Source organism: Chrysochloris asiatica, unplaced genomic scaffold, assembly GCF_000296735.1.
Source record: "Chrysochloris asiatica unplaced genomic scaffold, ChrAsi1.0 scaffold00156, whole genome shotgun sequence".
NCBI lineage: Eukaryota > Metazoa > Chordata > Mammalia > Afrosoricida > Chrysochloridae > Chrysochloris > Chrysochloris asiatica.
This window is the reverse complement of record NW_006408674.1, coordinates 2,722,587-2,745,200: the sequence shown is the minus strand read 5'-3', so window position 1 is coordinate 2,745,200 and position 22,614 is coordinate 2,722,587. Positions and strand designations below refer to the sequence as shown.

At 46.1% G+C, this 22,614-nt stretch overlaps 1 protein-coding gene across 1 annotated transcript in view; it reads right to left on the bottom strand.

Annotated features, from left to right (window-relative positions):
• FAH (fumarylacetoacetate hydrolase (fumarylacetoacetase)) overlaps positions 1-22,614 on the bottom strand; it is a 70,157-nt gene that overhangs the window by 7,532 nt on the left and 40,011 nt on the right. The window contains exons 6-13 of the mRNA XM_006870910.1: positions 21,852-21,949; positions 21,691-21,743; positions 18,689-18,788; positions 17,385-17,515; positions 15,179-15,254; positions 12,835-12,881; positions 4,895-4,996; positions 4,079-4,196 (exon numbers count right to left, since the gene is read on the bottom strand). Coding sequence (XP_006870972.1) covers positions 4,079-4,196; positions 4,895-4,996; positions 12,835-12,881; positions 15,179-15,254; positions 17,385-17,515; positions 18,689-18,788; positions 21,691-21,743; positions 21,852-21,949 — 725 coding nt within the window. The remainder of the gene's footprint in view (positions 1-4,078; positions 4,197-4,894; positions 4,997-12,834; positions 12,882-15,178; positions 15,255-17,384; positions 17,516-18,688; positions 18,789-21,690; positions 21,744-21,851; positions 21,950-22,614) is intronic.

Genomic DNA, 22,614 nt, shown 5'->3' with positions numbered 1-22,614 from the left:
GAACCGCAAGGTCAGCAGTTCGAAACTACCAGCTGCTCTGCGGGAGAAAGATGAGGCTTTCTGCTCCCGTAAAGATTTACAACCTCGGAAACCCTGTTCAGGGTTGCTATGTGTTGGAACCGACTCAATGGCACTTAACAACAACAACAACATCTAAGTTGCCCATCCCTATGTACCCTGTGTGCAGATATTTGATGTGAAGACTCCTTCCCTCTCTGTTGGTATTTAGAATTACTACCTCCATGAGCATAGGTCAGCTTCATCAAATTGCAGCAACTTACCCTCATTTCCTTTATCAAAAATTGGTTTTTGAACTAATATGCTCCCATGTAAAGTATCACATAATTCACAATAAAACATTTATTTTTAAAAAATTGTTTTTTGTTTGTTTTTTTTTAATCTTCCTCTAGTCGAGTGCTGATTATCAAGCCATTGAGGCTAGGTCAAATGGGTACTATCTGCAAGTCTGGGTGTTCTTGAGCCTCTCCTCTCACTTCATATCAGCTGGATGCTTCACTCTCAGCTCTAGCCCTCCATGGCTATGACCTTGTCCATGGTGCCTTGTCTTTTTCATAATATTTTGCTTTCTTCAAGTCTGATGTTCTTGATGTCATCCCACGACTCTCCTTGTTCTCAGTCATTAGTGTCTAATGTATCAACTCTGTTCTTAAGATGGTCTCTAAATTCAATATCCAAAGTAGTATTTTGGCTCACATGGACTTGTTTTAATTTTATTCAGCTTCAACCTGAAATTGCATATAAGCAATTGATGGTCTGTTCCATAGTTGCCCCTGCCTTGTTTGGGTTGATATCGAGCTTCTTCATTGACTCTTCCCACAGATGTAGTCAATTTCATTCACGTGCATTCCATCTGATAGGTCTAGTTGTGTCGTCACCTCTTATGTTGTGTAAAAATGGTATTTGCAATGAATAAGTTGTTGGTCTTATAAAATTCTATCATGCAATCTCCAGCATTATTTCTACCACCAAGACCATATTTTCCAACTACTGATCCTTCCTCTTTGTTTCCAACTTTTGCATTTCAATCACCAGTAATTTTCAATGCATCTTGATTGCACATTTGATCAATTTCACACTGAAGAAGTTGGTGGCGGTGGTGTTGGTGATGGTGGTGATGTGCTGTGGAGTCGATTCTGGCTCATAGAGACCCTGTACAGGGTTTCCGCGGTAGAATATTTTAATTTCATCATCACTTGTTTTGTAAATTTAAATAATAGTGGTATTAACTGGTGTTCCTTGTAGGTGTGTGCAAATTATCCGATCACACACAGCATTGTATTTCAAGATAGATCTTGAAATGCTCTTTTTGATGATAAATGTGGCACCATTCCTCTTCAATTTGACATTCCTGGCAGAGTAAAACATATGATTGTCCATCTCGCATCTGTCAGTTTGTCATACCGTGGTGTCTTGTGTGAAGCTATGCCATCGGTGTTATAAAAACCAGCAGGGGCACCCATGGTGGACCCTCCAGACTAAAACAGACTAGGAAGAAGGAGGTGTGAGTCACTTCTGAATGGTTCACCACTGAAAGCTTATGAATAGCAGCTGAACATTAATAGACACAGTGCCAGAAAATGAAAACGTTATGAATAGCTGCAAAGCATTGTCAGATAGAGTGCCAGAAGATGAGCCCCTCAGGTTGGAAGACACTCAAAATACAACTGAGGACGAGTTACCCTTCAAAATAGAGTTGACCACAACGACATGAGTGGAACAAAGCTTTCAGGACCTTTACTGATGGGGCACAACTCAAAATGAGCAAAAACAGCTGCAAACATCCATTAATAAAACCTTGGTTAAGTTACAAAAATAAAAAGGAATCTACAGTCTGCACATTGGAGATTTTCCTCAGTAGAATATCTTTCTTACTATTCTTGATTGCCATTGACTCATGGCAAGCCCTTCTGTGCACGGTAGAACTGCTCCCTACGGTTTTCAGGGCTGTGAGCTTTTGGAAGATCACCAGGTCTTTCTTCTGAGACACGTCTATGTTTTCGTCCCTTGGTAGAAGAAATAAGGCTTGAAAGAACAAGTACATTTTAATTCAGCAGTCTATGCATCAGAGAAGACTTCATACTGGGTAGCAGATGTCTGATTTCTGCTAAGTTTATCCCGTTATGATAGATTATATGGTTGATTCAGGGTTAGTCAGCCTCTCACTCATCCAAATGGATCTTATTATTGTCATTACCTGTAGTCCCGTTGGTCCCCAACTCTTGGTGACCCTCTGTACGATGAACACAACATTGTGTGGTCCTGCTTCAACCCCATGGTTGGTTTAAAGTTGGATTGTTGTGACCCATAGGATGTTCATTGGCTGATTTTTTGGAGTAGATCATCAGGACTCTCTCTAGTTTGTCTCTGTCTGGTAGCTCCACTGAATTCTATTCAGCATCATAGTAACACAAAAGTTTCCATTGATGGATGGATGGGCTGCTTATAAGACGTATTGGCCAGGACTCAAACACAGGAAGGTGAGAATCCTGCCACTAAAGCACCACTTCCCTCAAGAGTCTTTTGTTGTTGTTGGGTGTTATCAAGTTGGTATCGACTCATAGCAACTTTATACACAACAGAATAAAGCACTGCCTGGTCCTCCGTCCATGTCATAATCATTGCTGTTTGATGCCATTGCTGCTGCCACCGTGTCAATCTATCTAGTTGGGCGTCTGCCTCTTTTTCTCTGACCCTCCACTTTACCAAGCATGATGTCCTTCTCCAGGAACTGGTCCCTCCTGATAATATATCTGAAGTATGAGAGATGAAATCTGGCCATCCTGGTTTCCAAGGAGCATTCTGGCTGTACTTCTTCCAACACCAAGGAGTCTTAGGGAACCAATTTAAAACTAACTACCTCGTACGTATTCTGCTAGGATGGCAAGTAGGAGGTTTAGGTGGGAGACAAGCAATGGTGCCTTCTAAGAAGACTGAACCCCAGCCAGGGGATGGGGCTATCGCCTGTCAGCTCGTGCTTGTTCAGCTGATACTCTGCAGCTTTCCTTCTGTGAACAGGGTGGGGGAGTCCTGGTGTGACCTTGGGGGTTAATGAGCTGGACTACAGAGTAGTGGTTATGAGTCAGGCTGCTAGTCCCAAGGTCAGCAGTTCGAAACTACCAGTCATCCCATGGGAGAAAGATGAGGCTTTTTGCTCTCATAAAGATTTACAGCCTCGGAAACCCTATACAGAGTCACTATGAGTCGGAACCAACTCCATGGCACACCACCACCACCACCACCACCAAGTCAATTTGAACCACAAGGTCGGCGGTTCAAGCTCACCAGCCACCCCTTGGGAACCCTATACAGGGTCACTATGGATCGGAACCAACAACAATAACATGATTGGGGAAAGAGGGTGGTTTGACACATAGCCTTTGGAAGCAGCTGATTGGACCAGACAGAACTGATGCAGAGCCAGTCAGATTCTTTTTTCAGGAACAGGAACCAAGAGATTGAGACACATCAGTGGACCAGTATTGGAGCTGACTCTGGAGAGAGCTGTAGAGATGTGGTTCAGTTACAGCCAGGACATGCCAGAGCCCAGGGCAAACTGGAGGTGCAGGGATGAGGAATCTGTAGAGCAAATGGGTCTGAAAGATGCTCACAAGGAGAGAAAGACAGATTTGGACATCAGAGAGGGACAGAAAGCAGAGCCAAGTGTTCCTGCCAGTTTTGAGGAGCATGATCCCCAGGGTCTGAGTGGAGCCCAGTTCTGATGCTGTTTCCTGGAAATTAACATAATAATGCCCTACACTGGTATAACCCACTTCTCTCTTGTGTTCTCATTGACACTGCTGGATTCAAAGCTTCTCATAGTGAATGTATCCTGTTGCACTAGTTTTTGGTGTTTCTCTAAGAATGTTAGGTTTTCACAGGAGACTCAGATCTGAAGTACCCAATCGGAAAAGCCCTAGGAAGGACAAAACCAGCAGATGCAGAATCTGGGAATGCCAGCATCTCAGATTGAAGTCAGAGGGGCAGATGGCCTTCTGGACAGATGGGAGTGCCTGTGAGCAAGGAGAGACAGGACCCCTCAGGGCCCGGCAGCCCCCACCTGTGATGATGACTTCATCCCCGTCCAGCAGAAACTTCCTGGTCTGCCCGTTTCCCAGCTCGATGGCTTTCGTCCCCCTCCAAGACAGCTCCAGCATGGAACCAAAGCTTTCTGGCTCCTTTGTAATGGGAAAAGGAAGCGAGGGTCATATTGATTCACATCTTGGACCACATCTATTCACATCTCTGTTTGGATAGCCCTTAGCAAGGACAAGGAATCCAGGGATGGGGGCTTCCTCTCACTGAAGACATCGCTTTGTTCCAGACTCAGGGAACCCCCGACTATGAGTCCAGCTCTTTCAGCCCCGCCACCCCACTCTGAGGCTTCATCTTCCCATAAGACTGCTGTGTGTAACATCCCCTAATTGGGAAAAAATGTGCTATCTATCTAATGCCTGACACACACACCATTCCATGGCCATCCTCTCTTGAGGTTCAGTGATCCCACCACTGGCTCACAATGGCACGGAGGAAGGAAGGAGTCACGATGGGGTTGGGAGAGCATTTGGTCCTGGCAGGGTGCAGTGTGAGAAGGTGACACCCACACAATCCCAGTGTCCTGACTCTTCCCCATATGCCGTGATGACTCTGCTCTATTTAGATGGGGGCAGGAGCCTGTCACTTGTCTGCCTGTCTCTTCAGGTCTGAATTTGGAAAAGAAGTCCCTTCCGCACAAGAGGTGGATGAAGCGATAGGAAATGGGTGGTACAAGACCTAGTGCTAGGATCTCTTCTCTAGGTCAAGCTGACGGCTGTGTGTGCCATGAGGGGAGAAAGGATGCTGTATGTGGGCGACCACAAGGTCCTCTAGTACTCACCGGCCCACTGATGGTTCCAGAAGCCAAGAGATCCCCAGGCCGGAGGTTGCAGCCATTCACAGAGTGATGGGTGAGCTGCTGCAGCATCGTCCAGTACATGTGCTGTGGAAGGGGGACACTGAGGGTGGACACCACCAAGAGGGCTGATGCCACCAAGCCCATCTTACAGACTGCACCACCCACGACTCCCTGGTCCCTGACAGCAGTGAAAAGGACCTCCTCCCGCCTTTCTCCCACCTCCTTCGCTAGCCAACCCCAGCTCCTCTGTTCCTTCGAAGCCCTGTCCTGACACATGTCCTCCAAGAAGCACTCCCTGTGAGCCAACATCCCTGCCCAGTCTCTCAGCCTGTACCACGCTCATTGTCCATTGCTACATTATGGTGCCTTGTGACTACTGTCTAGTCTTAAGTCAACATGATCTATGTCTTCATCATGACAGAGACTCCTGATAAGCAAAGGCTCCACTTACGTTGTCCCAACTTGGAGCAGACACTGGGCAATGGAGCTGAGGAGCAAAGCAGCACTAAGCGGGGAGGAGGGGGTGAAGGAAGCCAAAGCATCTCTCCAAAAACTGCTGTTCTGAGAGCTACACATCCAGGTAAAGGAAACCTTAGAAATGGACCCTTGCCCAAGAGGCTCCTTATTTCTTCCTGTTGACCTAAAACCCAAAACTCCCTGCCTCTGAGGCAATTACATCTCATACAACTACTCCAAGTTTCCAAGGCTATAAATCTTTAGGAAAGCAGATGGCCACATCTTCCTCCTGTGGGTTCAAACTGCCAACCATTCAGGTATCAGCCCAAAGCTTAACCCACTGAACCACCAGGGATCCTTTGGGTCTAAGGAGTCCAGAGAATGCTAAATTCGAAGAATGGGGACGTAAATTGTGGAGCTTTGACATGTCACAATGTACAGCACTGACGACCATGAGCTGTCACTGTCCAGAACAACATGGGTACATCTTACAAATGCAATGCGAACACGACAGAAGCCAGACATAAAAGAATGATTCCGTTTCTTGAAAAATAGAAAAAAGACAAAATGATAAAATCAGAAGTCAGAACAGGGGCTGCCCTTGGGGGACTGGTGACTGCTAGAAATTTGTCTTTCTTGATCTGGAGTCTGGTTGGCCGAGGATGTTCACTTTGTAAAAATTCATCCAGTTCTTCACTTACGGTTTGCGCATTTTTATCTCTTTGTGTTATACTTCAATTAGAAGTTTATTTAATACATCAATGTTCATAGCAGCACTGTTCACAATAGTCAAAAGGTGTATTGTTGTTGTTGTTAAGTGCCATCGAGTTGATTCCGACCCATAGCAAACCTGTATAGGGTTTCTGAGGAGCAGCTGGTGAGCTTAAACCACTGACTTTGCAGTTCAAACGGCTTTGCAGTCTGACGCATTAACCCACAGCGCCACAAATTCTAACACTTGATTTGTGGAAGACTGTGGCTTAGTGGGAGCGCTGCTGCTGTTGTTGTTGTTGAGTGCCGTTCCGACTTATAACAACCCTGTGTAGGGTTTCCAAGGAGCAACTGGTAGGTTTGAACAGACAGCCTTTCAATTCAAAGTGCACTATTGCAGCCCCACACCAAGACCCCTAGTAGGAGCCCTAACTCCACTTTAAGTCTTGATGACATAAATTCAGCCTCTGTCTAAGCTGTTTCTCACTATTAACAAGCAACACAGCAGTCCTTTTCCCTTAGGTAGCATGTGTTTGAAAGTAGATTACAACTCTCCTTAGCCAGCAAGAGGTCACTGAAAACACAGGAAAAAAGGAAAAGACCAAAGTGGATGTCAGAAGAGACTCTGGAACTTGCTCTTGAAACATAGAGTAGGTAAAGTGAATGGAAGAAATGAGTTAAAAAACAAAGCAGAAAATTATAATAAAGGACAGCTTAAGAAAACAAAGTATTAAACTGAAATGCGCAAAGACCTGGAGTCAAAACCAAAAGGGAAAAACATGCTCAACATTTCTCAAGTTGAAAGAACTGAAGAAAAAATTCATGCCTCAGGTTGAAATACTTAAGAAATCTATGGGCAAAATGGAATCCTAGTGTGGCGCTGCGTGTTAATGTGCTGGACTGCAAAGTCGGTTTGAACTGCAAGGTTCGAGTTCACCTGTCGCTCCTTGGAAACCCCATACAGGATCTCTATGGGTCAGAACCAACATACCAAAAAGAACTGGTCCATGTTCAATCATTTCAGGAGATTATGATTAAGAACAATGGTATGGAAGGAAGAAGCTCAAGCTGTACTGAAGACATTGGCAAAAAAAAAAATTGGCTCCAGAAATGGACAGAATATCAACCGACATGAAGCTCTGCAAGCACACACTAGTCTATGGCAAGAAATTTGGAGAAAAGCTACCACAATTGTGCCCATTCCAAAGAAAGATGACTGCACATAATGTGGAAATCATTAGAAAATATCATCAACATTACATGCAAGTAAAATTTTGCTGAAGAAAATTCAAAATGATTCCAGCAGCATATTGACAGGAAGTGGCCAGAAATTCAAACTGGATTCAGAAGAGGAACTAGAAGTGGGATATCATTGCTAATGTTTTATATATATTTCTTGGCTGAAAGGAGAGAATGCCATAAAGATATTTACTTGTGTCTTATTGACTCCGCAAAGGCACTGGACTGTGTGGATCATAACGAACTATGGACAACATTGTGAAGAATGAGAATTCCAGAACACTTAACTGTGCTCATGAGGAACCTGTACTAGACCAAGAGGAAATTGCTCGAACAGAACAAGGGATAAAGTCAGGAAAGTTGTGTGTCAGGGCTATATCCTTTCACCATACTTATTCAACCTATATGTTGAGTAAATAACCGGAGATGGGGGGCCATATGAAGAACTCAACATCAAGATTGCAGGAAGGTTCATTAACAACCTGCATATGCAAATAACGCAACCTTGCCTGCAGAGGGCAAAGATGATTTGAAGCACTTACTGATGAAGATTAGAAAAAACAGCCTTCAGTAAGGATTACAACTCAATATAAAGACAACAAAAATCCCACAACTGGATCAGTAAGTAACATCATTATAAATGAAGAAAAGATTGAAGTTGTCAAGGATTTCATTTTACTTGGATCCATAAGCAATCAAGAAATCAAATGGCATGTTGCATTGGACAAATCTGCTGCCAAAAAAAAAAAATCTTTAAAAAACATTAAGGAACAAAGATTTCACTTTGAGGACTGAGGTGCACCTGATATTGGTATTTTCAATGGCCTCATATAAATGTGAAAGCTGGACAATGACTAAAGAAGACTGGAAGAGAATCGATGCATTTGAATGATGGTGTTGATGAAGAATACTGACTATACCATGGATGACCAAAAGAACAAATAAATCTGTCTTGAAAGAAGTACAGTCAGAATGTTCCTCAGAAACTAGGATGGTGAGACTTCCACTTACATATTTTGGACATGTTATCAGGACAGGTTAGTCCCTGGAAAAGGAGATCCTATTGGGTAAAGCAGAGTTAAGTCAAGTTATTGTTGTTTGGTGCCATTTAGTCAACTCGGACTTACAGTAACCCTATGTACACAGAACGAAACACTGCCTGACCCTGCATAATCCTCACAAGTGTTGTTATGTTTGAGTCTCTTGTTGCTACTATGCCATTCCATCTTGTTGAGGGTCTTCCTTTTTTTTTTCCTGACCCTCCCCTCCATTTTAGCAAGCCAGGGTCTGATCCCTTCTGACAACATGCCAAAGACATGCCATCCTCACCTCTAAGAAGCATTCTGGTAGTACTTCTTCCAAAACAGATTTGTTTGTTTTTCTGGTAGTCCACAGTACTTTCAATTTTCTTCATCATCAACATAATCAGATACATCGATTCTTCTCTTGTCTTCCTTATTCATTGTTCAATTTTCACAAGTATATATTGAAATATTGAAAATACACCATGGTTTGAGTCAGGTGCATCGTAGTCCTCAAATTGACATCTTTGTTCATTAACAAATTAAAGAGGTCTTTTGCAGCAGATTTGCCTAATGCAATACATCATTGGATTTCTTGACTGCTGCTTCCATGAGTGTTGACAGTGGATCCAAGCAAAAGGAAGTCTTTGAAAACTTCATCATTTCTCTGATTACCATGAAGTCATTTATTGGTCTAATTGTGAGTTTTGCAATTCATACCGAAGGTTGTGGTCTTTGACCTTCATCAGTATTTTAAATCATCTTCTCTTCCAGCAAACAAGGTTGTGTCATCTACATATTGTAGGTTGTCAATGAGTCCTCTTCCAGTCCTGATGCCATATTCTTCTACATATAACCCAGCTTCTCAGATTATTTTCTCAGCATACAGATTGAATAAGTATAGTGAAAATACACAACACTGGTGCACACCATTCCTGATTTTAAATCACTCCAATTCCCCTTGGTCTGTTTGAACAACTACCTCTTGGTCCATGTACAGGTTCCTCATGAGCACAGTAAGTGTTGTAGAATATTCATTCCATCATAGTTATCCATGGTTTGTTAAGATCCGCATAGTCTAGTACCTTTCCATAAGCAGTAAAGTACAAATAAACATATTTCTGGTATTCTCTTTTAGTCGATATCCATCTGACATCAGCAATATCCCTGGTTCCACGTCCTCTTCTAAATCTGACTTGAATTTCTGGCAACTTCTTGTCTATGTATTGCTGCAACTGTTTTTTAAATTATCTCCAGCAAAAGTTAACTTGCATTTGATATTGCTATTGTTAGACGATCTCAGTGTTCCATTGGGTAACCTTTCTTTGGAATGGGCACAAATAAGGCTATCTTCCAATCTGTTGGTCGGTGAGCTGTCTTCCAAATTTCTTGGCATAGATGAGTGAGCACCTCCAGTGCTGTATCAGTTGGTTGAAACTTTTCTATTTGTATTCCATCCATTCCTGGAGCCTTGTTTTTCACTAATGCCTTCGGTGCAGCTTGACTTTCTTCCTTCCATACCATTGGTCCTTGATTTATATGGTACCTCTTGAAATGGTTGTGCATACACCAGTTATTTTTGATACAGTAACTCTATGTATTTCTTCCATCTTCTTTTGATGCTTCCTGCATCATTCAATATTTTGCCCATTGTTGTGTTGCTAAATGCTGTTGAGTCAATTCCGACTCTTAGTGATCCTCTATAGGGTTTCCAAGGAGTGACTGGTGGGTTTGAACCACCAGCCTTATGGTTAGTAGCCCAGTGCTTATCCTATAGTGCCATACCAGGACTCAAAGGAATCCTTCAATATTGCAACCCCAGGCTTGAAGGCTTCTGGTCTTCAGTTCTTTCAGCTTGAGAAATATTGAGTGTGTTCTCTTTTGGTTTTCTAACTCTAAGTTCTTGTACATTTCATTATAATATTTGACTTTGTTTTCTAGAGCTGCCCTTTGAAATTTTTTGTTCAGCTCTTTGACTTCCTTATTTCTTCCATCTGCTTTAGCATCTCTATGCTGGAAAACACATTTCAAGTTCATTAATTTTGGTCTTTTCTTTCTTTCCTGTCTTTTAAATGACCTTTGGCTTTCTTTCTGTCTGATGTTCTTGGTGTCATCCCACAGCTCTCTGGTCTTCAGTCTTTGGTGTCAAAGGCATCAAATCTGTTCTTGAGATGGTCTCTAAATTCAGATGGAATATGTTCAAGGCCACACTTTGGCTCTGGTGGACTTGTTTTAATTTTCTTCAGTCTCAGCCTGATCCTGCTGCATCAATTATGAGCAGTTGATGGTCTGTTCTACAGTCTCCTCCTGGCCTTGTTTTGGTTGATGATATGGAGTTTTTCCAATGTCCCTTTCCGCAGATGTAGTCAATTTGATTTCTGTGTAGTCCATCTGGTGAGGTCCATGTGTATAGTCGTGTTTTATATTGTTTGAAAAAGGTATTTTCAATGAAGAGGTCATTGGTCTTGCAAAACTCTATCATGTGATCTCCAGCATCATTTAATGACCCCTTCTTGTTTCCTGTACGATATTCTTGATGTCATTGCACAGTGCTTCTGGTCTTTGGTCGTTGGCATCAATCTATTCTTGAGATGGTCTCTAAATTCAGGTGGGACATGTTTAAGGTCATATTTGGGTTCTACTGGACTTTTTAAATGTTTCTTCAGCTGCAGCCTGAATTTGCATTATGAACAATGGATCATCTATTCCACAATTGGCTCCTGGCCCTCCAATCACGGTCCTTCTCTCCCAACCCCTCACCCTGTTTCTATATTCCCACCCTCAACAGTGGTGAAGTGATCTGCTGCCAATCATGGTTTTGTGAAGATTCCCATTGATTTCTGTGCTCTACAATTAGCCACATGGCCATGAAACCTTTGGACATCATTATGGGCTCATGCGAATTGTCTCTCTCATCCAGATGATTTGTCTTTGTCCTGATTAAGGTTTAATAAAGAGATCTCTATAAAATGTTTGGAGTTGGAGTTCTTTTTCCATTAGAACAAGTAGACATAACCCACATCCATAAAGAGGTGGACAGATGACCAAAACAGGACCTACCCATACAAGGGAGTATTTTTCAGCCACAGAGATAACTGAGGTCCTGATACATGCTATGTGAACGAATCTTGACAATGTTCTGCTAAGTAAACAAGTCAGACCTGAAAGGATACATATCATATGACCCCACTTATATAAAGTATCAAGGAGCTCTGGTAGCATAGTGGTTACGAATCGGGCTGCGAGCCACAAGGTCAGCAGTTCGAAACTACCAGCTGTTCCACGGGAGAAAGATGAGGCTTTCTGCTCCCGTAAAGATTTACAGCCTCAGAGACCCTGTACAGGGTCGTTATGGGTCAGAACCGACGCCACGGCACATAGCACACGCACATATGAAGTATCTAGAGTAGGCAAATGTCTAGAGACAAAAGCTTTTTGTCTGTTATCAGACCAGAGGAAGAACTCTGGTGGCACAGTGCTTGCAGCACTTGGCTGCAGAGAGTGTGTGGGAGAAAGACGCAGCAGTCTGCTTTTGTAAACATGACAGCTTTGGGACCCCTGAGGGGGGCAATTCTCTATCCTATCCTATAAGGTCTCTTGAAGTTGAATTGACTCACAGGCTTGGTGTTTTGGTACCAGAGCTGGAAGGAGGAAGAAATGGAAGCTGAATGCTCAGTGTGTATTGACTGTTTGTGGAGATGATGGGGCTGATGGTAGCACAGCATGGTGAGTGTCATTAACATCACTGAATCAATTGTACACTTCAAAAACCGTTAAAATCACCAGTGTTTTCATACACACAAAGGGGGTTCAAAAAGTCCATGGACAACAATGATCCCATGGAATGGTCAATCACTCAAGATCAAAAGGGCAACACTGACCAAAGGACAAAGATGAGACAGGATGGGAAGGTGGGTGGAATGGAAACTGGAACCCCAGGGAGGAAGTGGGATGGATAACTGTTGTTGCAGGGAGGGGATTGTAATCACTGTAGGATTTGTGGAATGTTAAACTGGTAATCTTGTCTGTAAACTTTGCTCAATTCACAATACAAAGTTTAAAATAAAAAATAAAAAGTCCATGGAAAAATGTCATTATCTTTCTAACTTCATTTTTCCACAAAATTTCTGAAGCCCCCTTTATATTTTACCACAATAAAAAAAAAAAAAAAAGTTTACTTTTAAAATTTCACTCTTATCAATCCAGCCTCTGAATAATGCTAAATAGGAAAGGAAACTAAAGAAAATAAAAATGCATTGATTCAGGGGATGTGCAAATGACATTTGAGAAGGTGCTCAGCTTCATTCAGCATTATGAAAAGGCCAAGTATCCAGCCTACAGAGACATCCACTGTCCCTCCAAGAGCTTCACTGGTCTCAGCTGTGCCGCCTCTTCTAGAAAAGCACCAGGACGTGGATGCTCCAGGTCCATGTGCAGACCTCGAGTCCCTCCTCTTTTCATCACTCCCAAGCTGGTTCCAGCCTCAAAGCTTACCTTAAAGTTGGACCTGCATATGGTAGCTGCCCGACTCATGCCTTCTCCTGTTGAAGAGAAGTGCCGTTGATGAAGAGATTTCATTCCAGTATCAGGGAGGGAAACAAACCAACGAAAGCCTTGGAATGTGAGTTGCTCAGTGTCCCTGCTGTCTAACATAATTCCACTTAGAGTTCAGGATCTAGTACTTAGAAAAGTTAGCTACTTCAACTAAGCAAGCACAATAAGAGCTGAGAAGCTTCCACAGAGATGATCTATCGAACTAGTCCAGGGAGAACTTAAACACACACACACACACACACACCACATCTTCCCTCCCACACTCACTGAAGACATCATTCACTGACTAGGGCACTTGTTCCATCTGAATCTAGATGTATCCTCAGAATCCTTCTTAACACCAAGCTCCTGGCAGCCACTCATCAATGAGGGGAGCTGTGCAAATTGAAACCTATTTGTAGTCCTTAACCGAGGATAATCTGCCACCCCGAGCTTTCTGGTCCAATTGGACCATCTGTACCCTGCCAGCCTCCTCCCTCCAACTATATAGTTCAGCGATATGGGGGCTTTACAAAGTCTGTGAAAAAACTCGATTATCTTTTAATTCCATTTTTCCACAGACTTTTTGAAGCCCCCTTTTATCTACTGAACACATATGGACAAAATACATTATTGAAGCTTTAAAATGAGAGTCAGTACCAGACAGGTAGTAGGTGCCATTCTTGATCTACACTGACAGTTAGACAGGTCTTCCACTGCCAAAATCTGTCTTCCTCTTCAGGCCTGGCTTCCGCTTGGAGGCCCCCAAGTTACACTAGGGTGACCTGATCCTGCTCCTCTCCAGACTCCTTCACCCAGACACCAACTCACAAGGTCAGAACTACAGACTCAGGACTTTCCTCCAGGTCTCTGTACCCCTCTGCACACGGCACCCTCCTGATAATCTCCTCCCATCCGACAGCGCGTGCCCTGGATGTGCTGGCTTCCGGTGGTCGTGGTGGTGTTTATGGGCCATGGAGTCTGTTTTGACTCATAGAGACCGTATATAGAGTTCCGAGGTTGTGTATCTTTTTCAGAACAGAAAGCCTCATCTTTCTCCCACTAAGTGGTGGGAGATTTGAACTGCTGACCTTGTAGTTAGCAGCCCAACTCAACCTACTACGTCACCAGGGCTCCTTGTTGGTTTCCAGTAGACAGAAAGAAATACACAGCGTGAAAATCAGACAGGAATGGGCTCCAAGAGGCAGGAGTGAGGAAGGAGTCTAACTTAGAACCTAGGACACTTGGTTTTAGTCTCTGTCTTGCCAACAGCCAACCAAGTGGCTCTGGAGGAACCCCTTTCCTCTCTCTATGCCTCAGTTTCCCCATCTATAACATGAAAACATGGGACGAGCAGTTTCCCGGAGAGCACTATGGCAGCTAGGATGCCGCTGTCTAACAACCCATTCTTCCCTTCCAGGTGCAGCTGCCACATGGGGACGACTTGCAGTTCTTGGGGAGGGCACACCAGAGAAAAGACGCAGAAGAGTCTGGTGTGTGGAGAAAGGACAAGAGGAGGAGAGTGATCTAGGTGCTTACTAGAAAAAGGTGGGCACAAGCGGAGAGGCATGAGGGTGGCGAACCTGGTGGAGAAAGAAGATAGACTTGGCCAGCGTGCAGCTCAGGGGGCCTGTGAGCCGCTGACAGGCAAGCCCACCCTGAAACCCCTCCCCATGGCTTCCTAGAGGCTGGAAAGAGACACCTTGCTCTTTGTAGGTACAGGCTCTGTCAGGTCATTACAAGAAGTAACTTGTTCAATCCTCACAACTGATGCATCAGACCAGCGTCATTATGATGATCCCATTTATAACAGATGACCAACTGGGCACAGGGCAGGTTCAGTAACCTACCCAAAGCCCCACATCTAGGGAGGAAGGGGCCTTTCTCACTAACATTCCATAGAGCGGGGCTAAGCGGCTCAGGACATAGTCCCATCTGTGAGCGGCCAGAGAGAAGTCTCAAGGACGGGCTTCCCAATAGGCACCGTTCCCCGTGTGGTGTGTGTGAGAGGTCTGGATACTGCAGAGCAGTAGCAAGTGGACACTGGAGGGCCTGGACAGACTCTACGCTGCCTAGCCCTGAGATCTGAGAGATCGGTGTACCGGGCAAACGTCCTGTGGGCCGTGTGGCTCCCTGAGAACACCAGGGTGTCCATTCCCACCCCCTTTCTTTGGCAAGAGCCGCACGTGTCTTCGGGGGCGGGGTGCAGCAGATACTCCCAGTCAGCCGGAGCTCAGAAGGCCAATGGCACTGGGTACACACGCCCCCGAATTCTCAGGCACACCGTCCAGCCCCACGACTGTACCTTTCAGCGCCACAGAGAGGTTGATGTCGAATGTGTAAGGCTGGTCATGGCAGAGATACGGCAGCGGCTTGGGGTCCTGGGAAGGCAGTGCATAGCACAGAGGGTCACTGGTGGGCAGGGCCAGTGGGGTCTCAGGAGGGATTCACCAGGCACAGGAACCCAGGGTACCAGCACTGTGTCATTGGGGTGGGGGAGGGCAGGGGTAATATACGATGGAGCTTCAAAAAATTCATGGAAAAATGGAATTAAAAGACAATGAAAACTTTTCATGAACTTTTTTTATAGTCTCTCATATGTGCCAGGTTCCCAGAAAGAAACTGAAGGAGGGGCAACCACAGGTCAAAGGCCACAGGGACCAAATTCTAGATGCCCCAGAAAGCCAGGGGAGGGAAGAGCCAGGGGAGGTGGGAGAGCCAGGGCTGGGAAACGAGGCCAGGCCTGTGCAGGCAGAACTTTCTGGAAGGCAGAGAGCAGGGGCAGCAAGACCTGCCTCTAGTCTGGAACCACACTGAAGGGGCAGCTTCACCTGCCGGGTGAGAAGGTCTGCCCTTCTGCTAACGCAGTGTTTCCCACAGTGTGGTCCATGAACCACCAGTGGGCACAGGGGGTCACTTCCTTAGAGGCCAAGATGGCCAAACTTTGTCTCTCATACTTCGGACATATTGTCAGGATGGACCAGTCACTGGAGAAGGATATCATGTTTGGTAAGGTGGAGGGTCAGAGAAAAAGAGGAAGACCCCCAGAGAGATGGATTGGCCAAGTGGCAGCATCGATGGACTCAAGCGTGGCAACAGTAGTGAGGTTGGTCCAGGACTGGGCAGTATTTTGTTCTGCTGTGCATAAGGTTGCTATGGGTCGGTACTGACTCGATGGCACCTAACAACAACAACAACTGTTTCTTTAAATGATCATTTTAATATTGTGGCTAGTAATACCCTGAGGGCTATAAAATTTCTTCTTAAAAATATGTTATTGAAGTTTTAAAATGAGAGTTATTTAAAAGGGAAACATTAATAAGTAATAGTTGTTGTTGTTGATAAGTGCCTTCGAGTCATTTCTGATTCATAGTGACCCTGTATAGGGTTTCCAGGAAGTGGCTGGTGAGTTCGAACCACCAACTTTGCAGCTCAAATCGACCTTGAGATGGAGTGTTTATCCTATGGCACCATACCGGGACTCCAGGTAATAGTTGAGAAGTGGCTAAAATGGTGAAGATTGGGTATAGTGACAGGTACTTGGGAACGGAACGTCTGGTGGAAAGTCAGATGGGGCCCAGCAAGGATTACATGATGCCCTAGGCTGGCAGACCTGAAGGAGAAGGGTGAGCATGAGAGGGGCTGAAGCAAGCAGGCGGCGGCTGCAGGGGCCAGGAGATCTTCAGTGAGGGCCAGACGGCTGACTGTCAGAGAAGCAGGAGCCCAGGACCCACCGATAGGAAGCAAGAGAAAGTTCTAGTGACTGAAAGTGTTGGGGGAGGGTTGTGGCAGGAGCCATCGAGAAGAGACCAAAGAGACCAAAATGCAGCTCCCAGGACTCTCACAAGGAGCTTAGTTTGGGGAAAGGATTCCAAGTTTCTCTTCAGCACAGCAAACAGGAGCAATACCAAGGCTCAGAGATACAGAGGCATGCAGGCAGGTGGGCTGGCAGGACAGGCAAGATGCACTCAGGTGAAAGGTGGCGTTAGTCAGTGGAGCATGGCAGATGGGGACAGCGCAGCCTGGAGTGCCCCAGAGCTGGACAGGAGCATCCAAGGACTGTAGGAGTCATGGGAGAGCCGGGACAAGTCAGGAGCCAGACGCCAAGGAGGGAGAGTGACTAGAGGGAGTGGAAGGCTGCAAGGAGGTCCATGCTAAATAAAGGGGGACATAAGCCAGGGCACTGGTGATTAGGTGGTCCCAGGGGACTTTGCTGGTGAGGTGATAACAGGCTGGGAGTGAAGAGTGAAATTGTGAGTCCTGGCTTCCACAGAGAGGCCGGAACACGATTCCAAACCGCATTCTAAAAGTTGGACTCCAGAGGGCGCCATTCACACAGCACAATTTGATGGTGACGGGATGGACATGCAGCATGGTGGTTCTGGCCAGGATCCCTTCTTCGGCCATCACACCAGAGTCCCCTGGCCTCAGAGGGCTCCGAAGCTTACAAAAGTCTATGTTTTCCCCAAACACTGTACAGGGGGCAGGGAGAGTGCAGACGGTGTGCTTACCTGCACTGGGTTAGGCACGGCAAAGGGCATAAGAGCGTCCATGGGCACCACCCACGGAGAGATGGTGGTTCCAAAACTCTTCCCGAGGAATGGCCCAAGAGGCACGTACTCCCATTTCTGAATGTCTCGAGCTGCAGGAGGAGGGCAGACTCTATGTTCACACAGGCCGACAGGCCTTGTCCCAGGAAGAGCAACAGAGCCCTACACAGGCTGCCCCTGGACTATAGGGCAACAACATGGTGCCAAGGGCAGAAATCCTCTGAGGTCACTGAGCCAGATTACAGCAAAGACATAGGGGATACCCAGCCCAGGGCTGTGGGCATATCCCCTGTGAAGGGGCTGGAAACTCATCCTCCAACCACACACTTTCTGGGTTCACAGAGCCAAACCCTTCTAACAGCTCAGGTCCAGGGACTGGGCTGCTTAGCTTCAAATCTTAGCTCAGCAATTAAAATCTTTGTCTGCCTCCAGTTCCTCATCTGTAAAATGTGGATTAAAAATATTGCCAATATCCTATAGGGATTCAATGGGATATCCCACACGAGGAGCTCAGTTGCCATTGAGTTGATTCCGACTCACAGTGACCCAGCATATGGTTTCTGAGGAGTGGCTGGTGAGCTTGAACCACTGATCTTGCAATTCAAACTGACCTTGTAGTCTAGCGCATGAACGCACAGCGTCACACCAGGACTCAGTAGAACCGCCCATGTGGTTCCCAAAGCTGTGATCTCTATGGAAGCTGATTGCCACACCTTTCTCCAGAAAAGCAGCTGGCGAGTCCAAACTACCAAACTTTTGGCTGAGCGCTTGACCACTGCACCACCAGGGCACCTTGGTATATAATACCAAAACCAAACCCACTGCCGATGAGTGGATTCTGACTCATAAAGACCTCACAGAGAGTTTCTGAGACTAAACCTTGACAGAAACAGGCAGCCTCCTGTTCCTCCTGAGGACTGGCTAGTGGTTTGAACCGCCAACATTGGAGTTAGCAGCCCAATGCCTAACCCACAGCACCACCAGGACTCCTTTAGTATATACTAAGTGCCTGGTACATATTAACCAAGGTGCCAGCTGTGTCCCTATTGCACTTATGTGAAAACCAGAGCTCAGGGAAAGGAAGTAACTGGCCCATGCATCAGAGCCGGGTTGGTTCCATCTGCAAGCCCACACTCTCAGCACTGTGCTGTCTGCCACCTTAGAACAGCACTTGACGCAGGAAACCATTCATGTCCCACATAGCCAGCCAGAGAGTACTGCACACACAGAGACTCAGCGTCCAGATCCCCAAACCCCATCCTTACCACTCCAGTCGTTCATGAGGACCATCCCAAATATGTGCTCATGGGCCTTGGAAATAGGAATCGGCTCCCCGAATTTGTTCCCAGGGCCTACAAAGAAAGCCTGCCAAGGGAAAGTGGATTCGAATTTGGTTGGCCTGTGTCCCCAGGTCACTCATTACCTGGAGGGTAAAAATCTGACACATGTACACCACAGTCAAGGAGGGGCCAGGCCTGCTACCCAGGGCCAGGTAGACTATGAACCCACTATGGTCACCTCTAACTCAGAAACTACACATGCGCCGTCACAAGGTCACTGAAGGTCCTCCTTCTATGACCCCAAATCCCACAGGCAGCTTTCCAGAACATTCTGTCCCTCCTCCCTTCAGCCCATAGGCACTTTACATTATAAGATTTGACAGGTTACATGAGGTTCTAAAAACTGAAAATGCCCTGACTTGTCTTCACATCACGAACCATCAAAGGCAGCCAACAGCCAGAAAGGGGCGGTATCCCAACCTCTCCTCCCATCACCCCAACATAGTGCCCATGAACCAACAGAATACCAGCCCTCACTGGGGGCAGAAACTGGGAAAGGGACACAGATGTCAAAAACACACCTGCCCAGCTATGAGATCTGTAAACCTGAGTCAGTTCATATCAAGGAGCAACCTTGTTTCCTCAGTGTACTGGGTTACAGGGATGAGAAATTTAGACATTGACTATCAAAAACTGGGAGGCTACAAAGGTATGAAGTGACTAGCTTACAACTTTCATGAGTGTGCTTATGTGCAGAATGAGCCGGCAAGGGGCCGGGGGTGGAGGAGAGACAGAGAGCAGAATGGATAAGAAAGCAGGATTCTTCAATATGCTCTCTACAAGAGACACATGAGAAAGATGGAGACAGCCCAAATGCTCACCAACAGAAGAAAGGTTAAACAAACTTTGCTACATACACACAATGGAATATTATAAAACGTTGAAGAATAATGATGAATCTGTGAAACCCCTCACAACATGGTTGAACCTGGAGGACGTTATGCTGAGTGAAATTAGTCAATCACAAAAGGACACATGTTACATGAGACCAATGTTGTGAAAGTTAAAAAAGTTTTTCTTGATGAGAGAATCAGTCTATGATGGTTACAGGGGAGGGATGGCGAGGGGAAATTATTCACGGCCTAGAGGGTAGACACGTGTTAACATGGGTGACAGGGCAGGCAATATACAATAGGAGGGGGGTTGGCAGAGGAAAGATGAAGCTAGCAGGAGACACAGGGAGGAATGCAATAGACAAAGTGAATAGAGGTTAATACTGTTAACTGTTGGTACATGGGTGGGATTACAACCATGCAGTCAAGCAAAGTCTATGATTTGTTGAATGTAGAACTGATGATGATCTTCTCTGTAAATGTTCACTCCATTCACAATAAAAAGTTGAAAAAAACAAACAAACAAAACCTGAGTCAGTTTGATTTGCTCTGTGACTTGAGTTTAAACAGATTCCAACAAGATACAAACAAAAACACCCAAGGGCACCACTGGGAGGCAAACCCCACCCCCATCAAGTCCAGATACTCGGTGCTTCCTGCCCACTGCCCCCTATTTCCACCCCCACAGCTGTTCTTCACACTGATTCCTTGCCTTTTCTCCACCCCCAACCCCAACAGGACCAACAGAGAAGATGCAATTCCAACAAAGCAGACTGAGTCTCCAGCTCAACCCGGGATTCCCACTGCTAACACCCAACTTACTGGGTGACCGCCAGCCACTTTTCCTATACCTGCAGTAAGTGAGGAGACATTCACTAGCTTCCAAAGGCAGTGCCTTAAACTGTGGGTGCTGACTATGGTTTGGGAAATCTCATCCTCTCCATCTGCCACCGGTCACCCCACATCCTGGCAGCACCCTGAAGATACTGCTTCTGCTTCCAAGTTCTCCTTCCTCCAGTTTCGCTTTGTCCTTCCCATTATTCTCCGGCTCCCCTCAGTTTGTTGTTGTTGTTGTGAAGTGCCGTCGAGTCGGTTCTGACCCATAGCGACCCTGTATAGGGTTTCTGAGGAGCGGCTGGTGAGCTTGAACTGCCGGCCTTGCAGTTCAAACGGCTTTACAGTCTGGTGCTTTAACCCACAGCACCACACCAGGACGCCCAAATTTCATTGTCCTTGAAAACGTGCAGCCGTGCTACATGGCGATCTTTAGGGTGATGGAACTGTTCTGGTGGGACTCACCCGATCCACATCATATCCTGGTGGCGACCCTGTACTACGTTTCGGCAGGGTGTGGCCACTGGGATCTCTCTGTATTCTTTCTTTCCTTCCTTTTAGCTTTTTAGTGTGAATTAGGAAGGTTGGCCAAGCAGATGTCAGTTTTGCATTCAATAATCCATCCACCTTTCATTTCATCTCAGTGACTGCAACCCCCCCTCTACAGAACACCACGTATCCAGTTTCTTCCCAGTGTTTCCATCCCTCCTTCTTTCCTAACCTTTCTGAACTTTGTTCTTGGGTAACTGCTGCCCTTTTAATCTCAAATGGTCCATTATTCTAAGGTGGGCATACCTCACTAGTGTTACCTGCATTATTTCTTACAATTGCACAAGAGTCTACAATTGTCTAAAATTTTAAAACCTGCAGCCGTGTTGCAGCCACAGTCCTCAGACTGTGTGTGCTCAGGCAGAAGTGCAGGAGGACCTGAAAATCCCATGACCAGGCAGGGAAACCAAGAAAGATTAACCAAACTCACCGCCGCGGAGCCTTCCTGACTATAGGACAGAGCAGAACTGTCCCCTAGGGCTGCCCAAGTTGTCATGCTTCATGGGACAGACTGCCACATCTTTCTTCCACAGAGCAGCTGGTGGGTTCGAACCACTGACTTTTGGGGGTTAGTAGCCCAACACTTAACTCAGTGTGCCACTAGGTCTCCTGGGACACCCAGAGCCACCATTAGTTTTCTGAGGGTGGGGGGACAACTCATTCAAAGCACAGCGCTCTACTGACAGCGCTTTCATAGCAAGCAGAGCTTACCATTTCCAATTCTATGTCCAAGAGCTTGCAGGCACCATACACAGGAGGCTGAGCTAGAAGAACAGTAGAAACGGAGGCTGCTCAGAGTGCCCGGCTAAGGAGTCACTGCAGGGACACAGAGCGCTGGACACCCAGAAAATCTGGATCTTGGGGGGACTTACAATCATCAGGCCTCATCTGTCCCCTGGGCCTTCGGATCGGGGTGCCAGACACCACGACAGAGGAGGCGCGACCATGGTAACCCACGGGTAGGTGCAACCTGGGAAAGGGAAAAGCAGGAGGCAGGGCGTTAATGCTGTCACAGATGGAAGAGCCAATTAAAAAATTAAAAACGAGAAGAGATGACCCATAGATATGGTTCACAAAGCAAAAGCTACGTAGGGTAAACCCGCCCTGGGAGCCTAGTGGGGTACGCACTGGGCTGCTAACCACAAGGTCAGCAATGGGAGTGCACCAGGTGCTCACTGGGAGAAAGCTGAGGCTTTCTGCGCCCATGGAGATTTACAGCCTTGGAAACACTATACAGGGCCACTGGGAGAGGGAACCAACTGCACACACACCAACAATAACAAACGGGAGTCAAAGTTTAAGCCTTTCTCCTGCCTTTGTCTCAGAACCAACAAGGTGCTGACAAGTTTCCACCAAGAGCAGGGGGCAGCCACGATTACCACTTATTCGGCACTGACTCTGCCCCAGGAACCACACAAAGTGCTTTTCATTTTGTTTCCCTTTTAACGTGATCTTTATAAAAAGCCCTGCTCTCCAAGTCTCATTAGCCATCAGTGAGCAAACTGGGCTCGGGGAGCTTAGGTGGCCTGCCTGGGTCACACAGCTGGGACGTGTTGGAGCTGGAATTCAAACTCAGGTCATCTGACCACAAAGTTCTGGGCTTGCACTGTAGCCAGCTGCCCACCTAATACATTG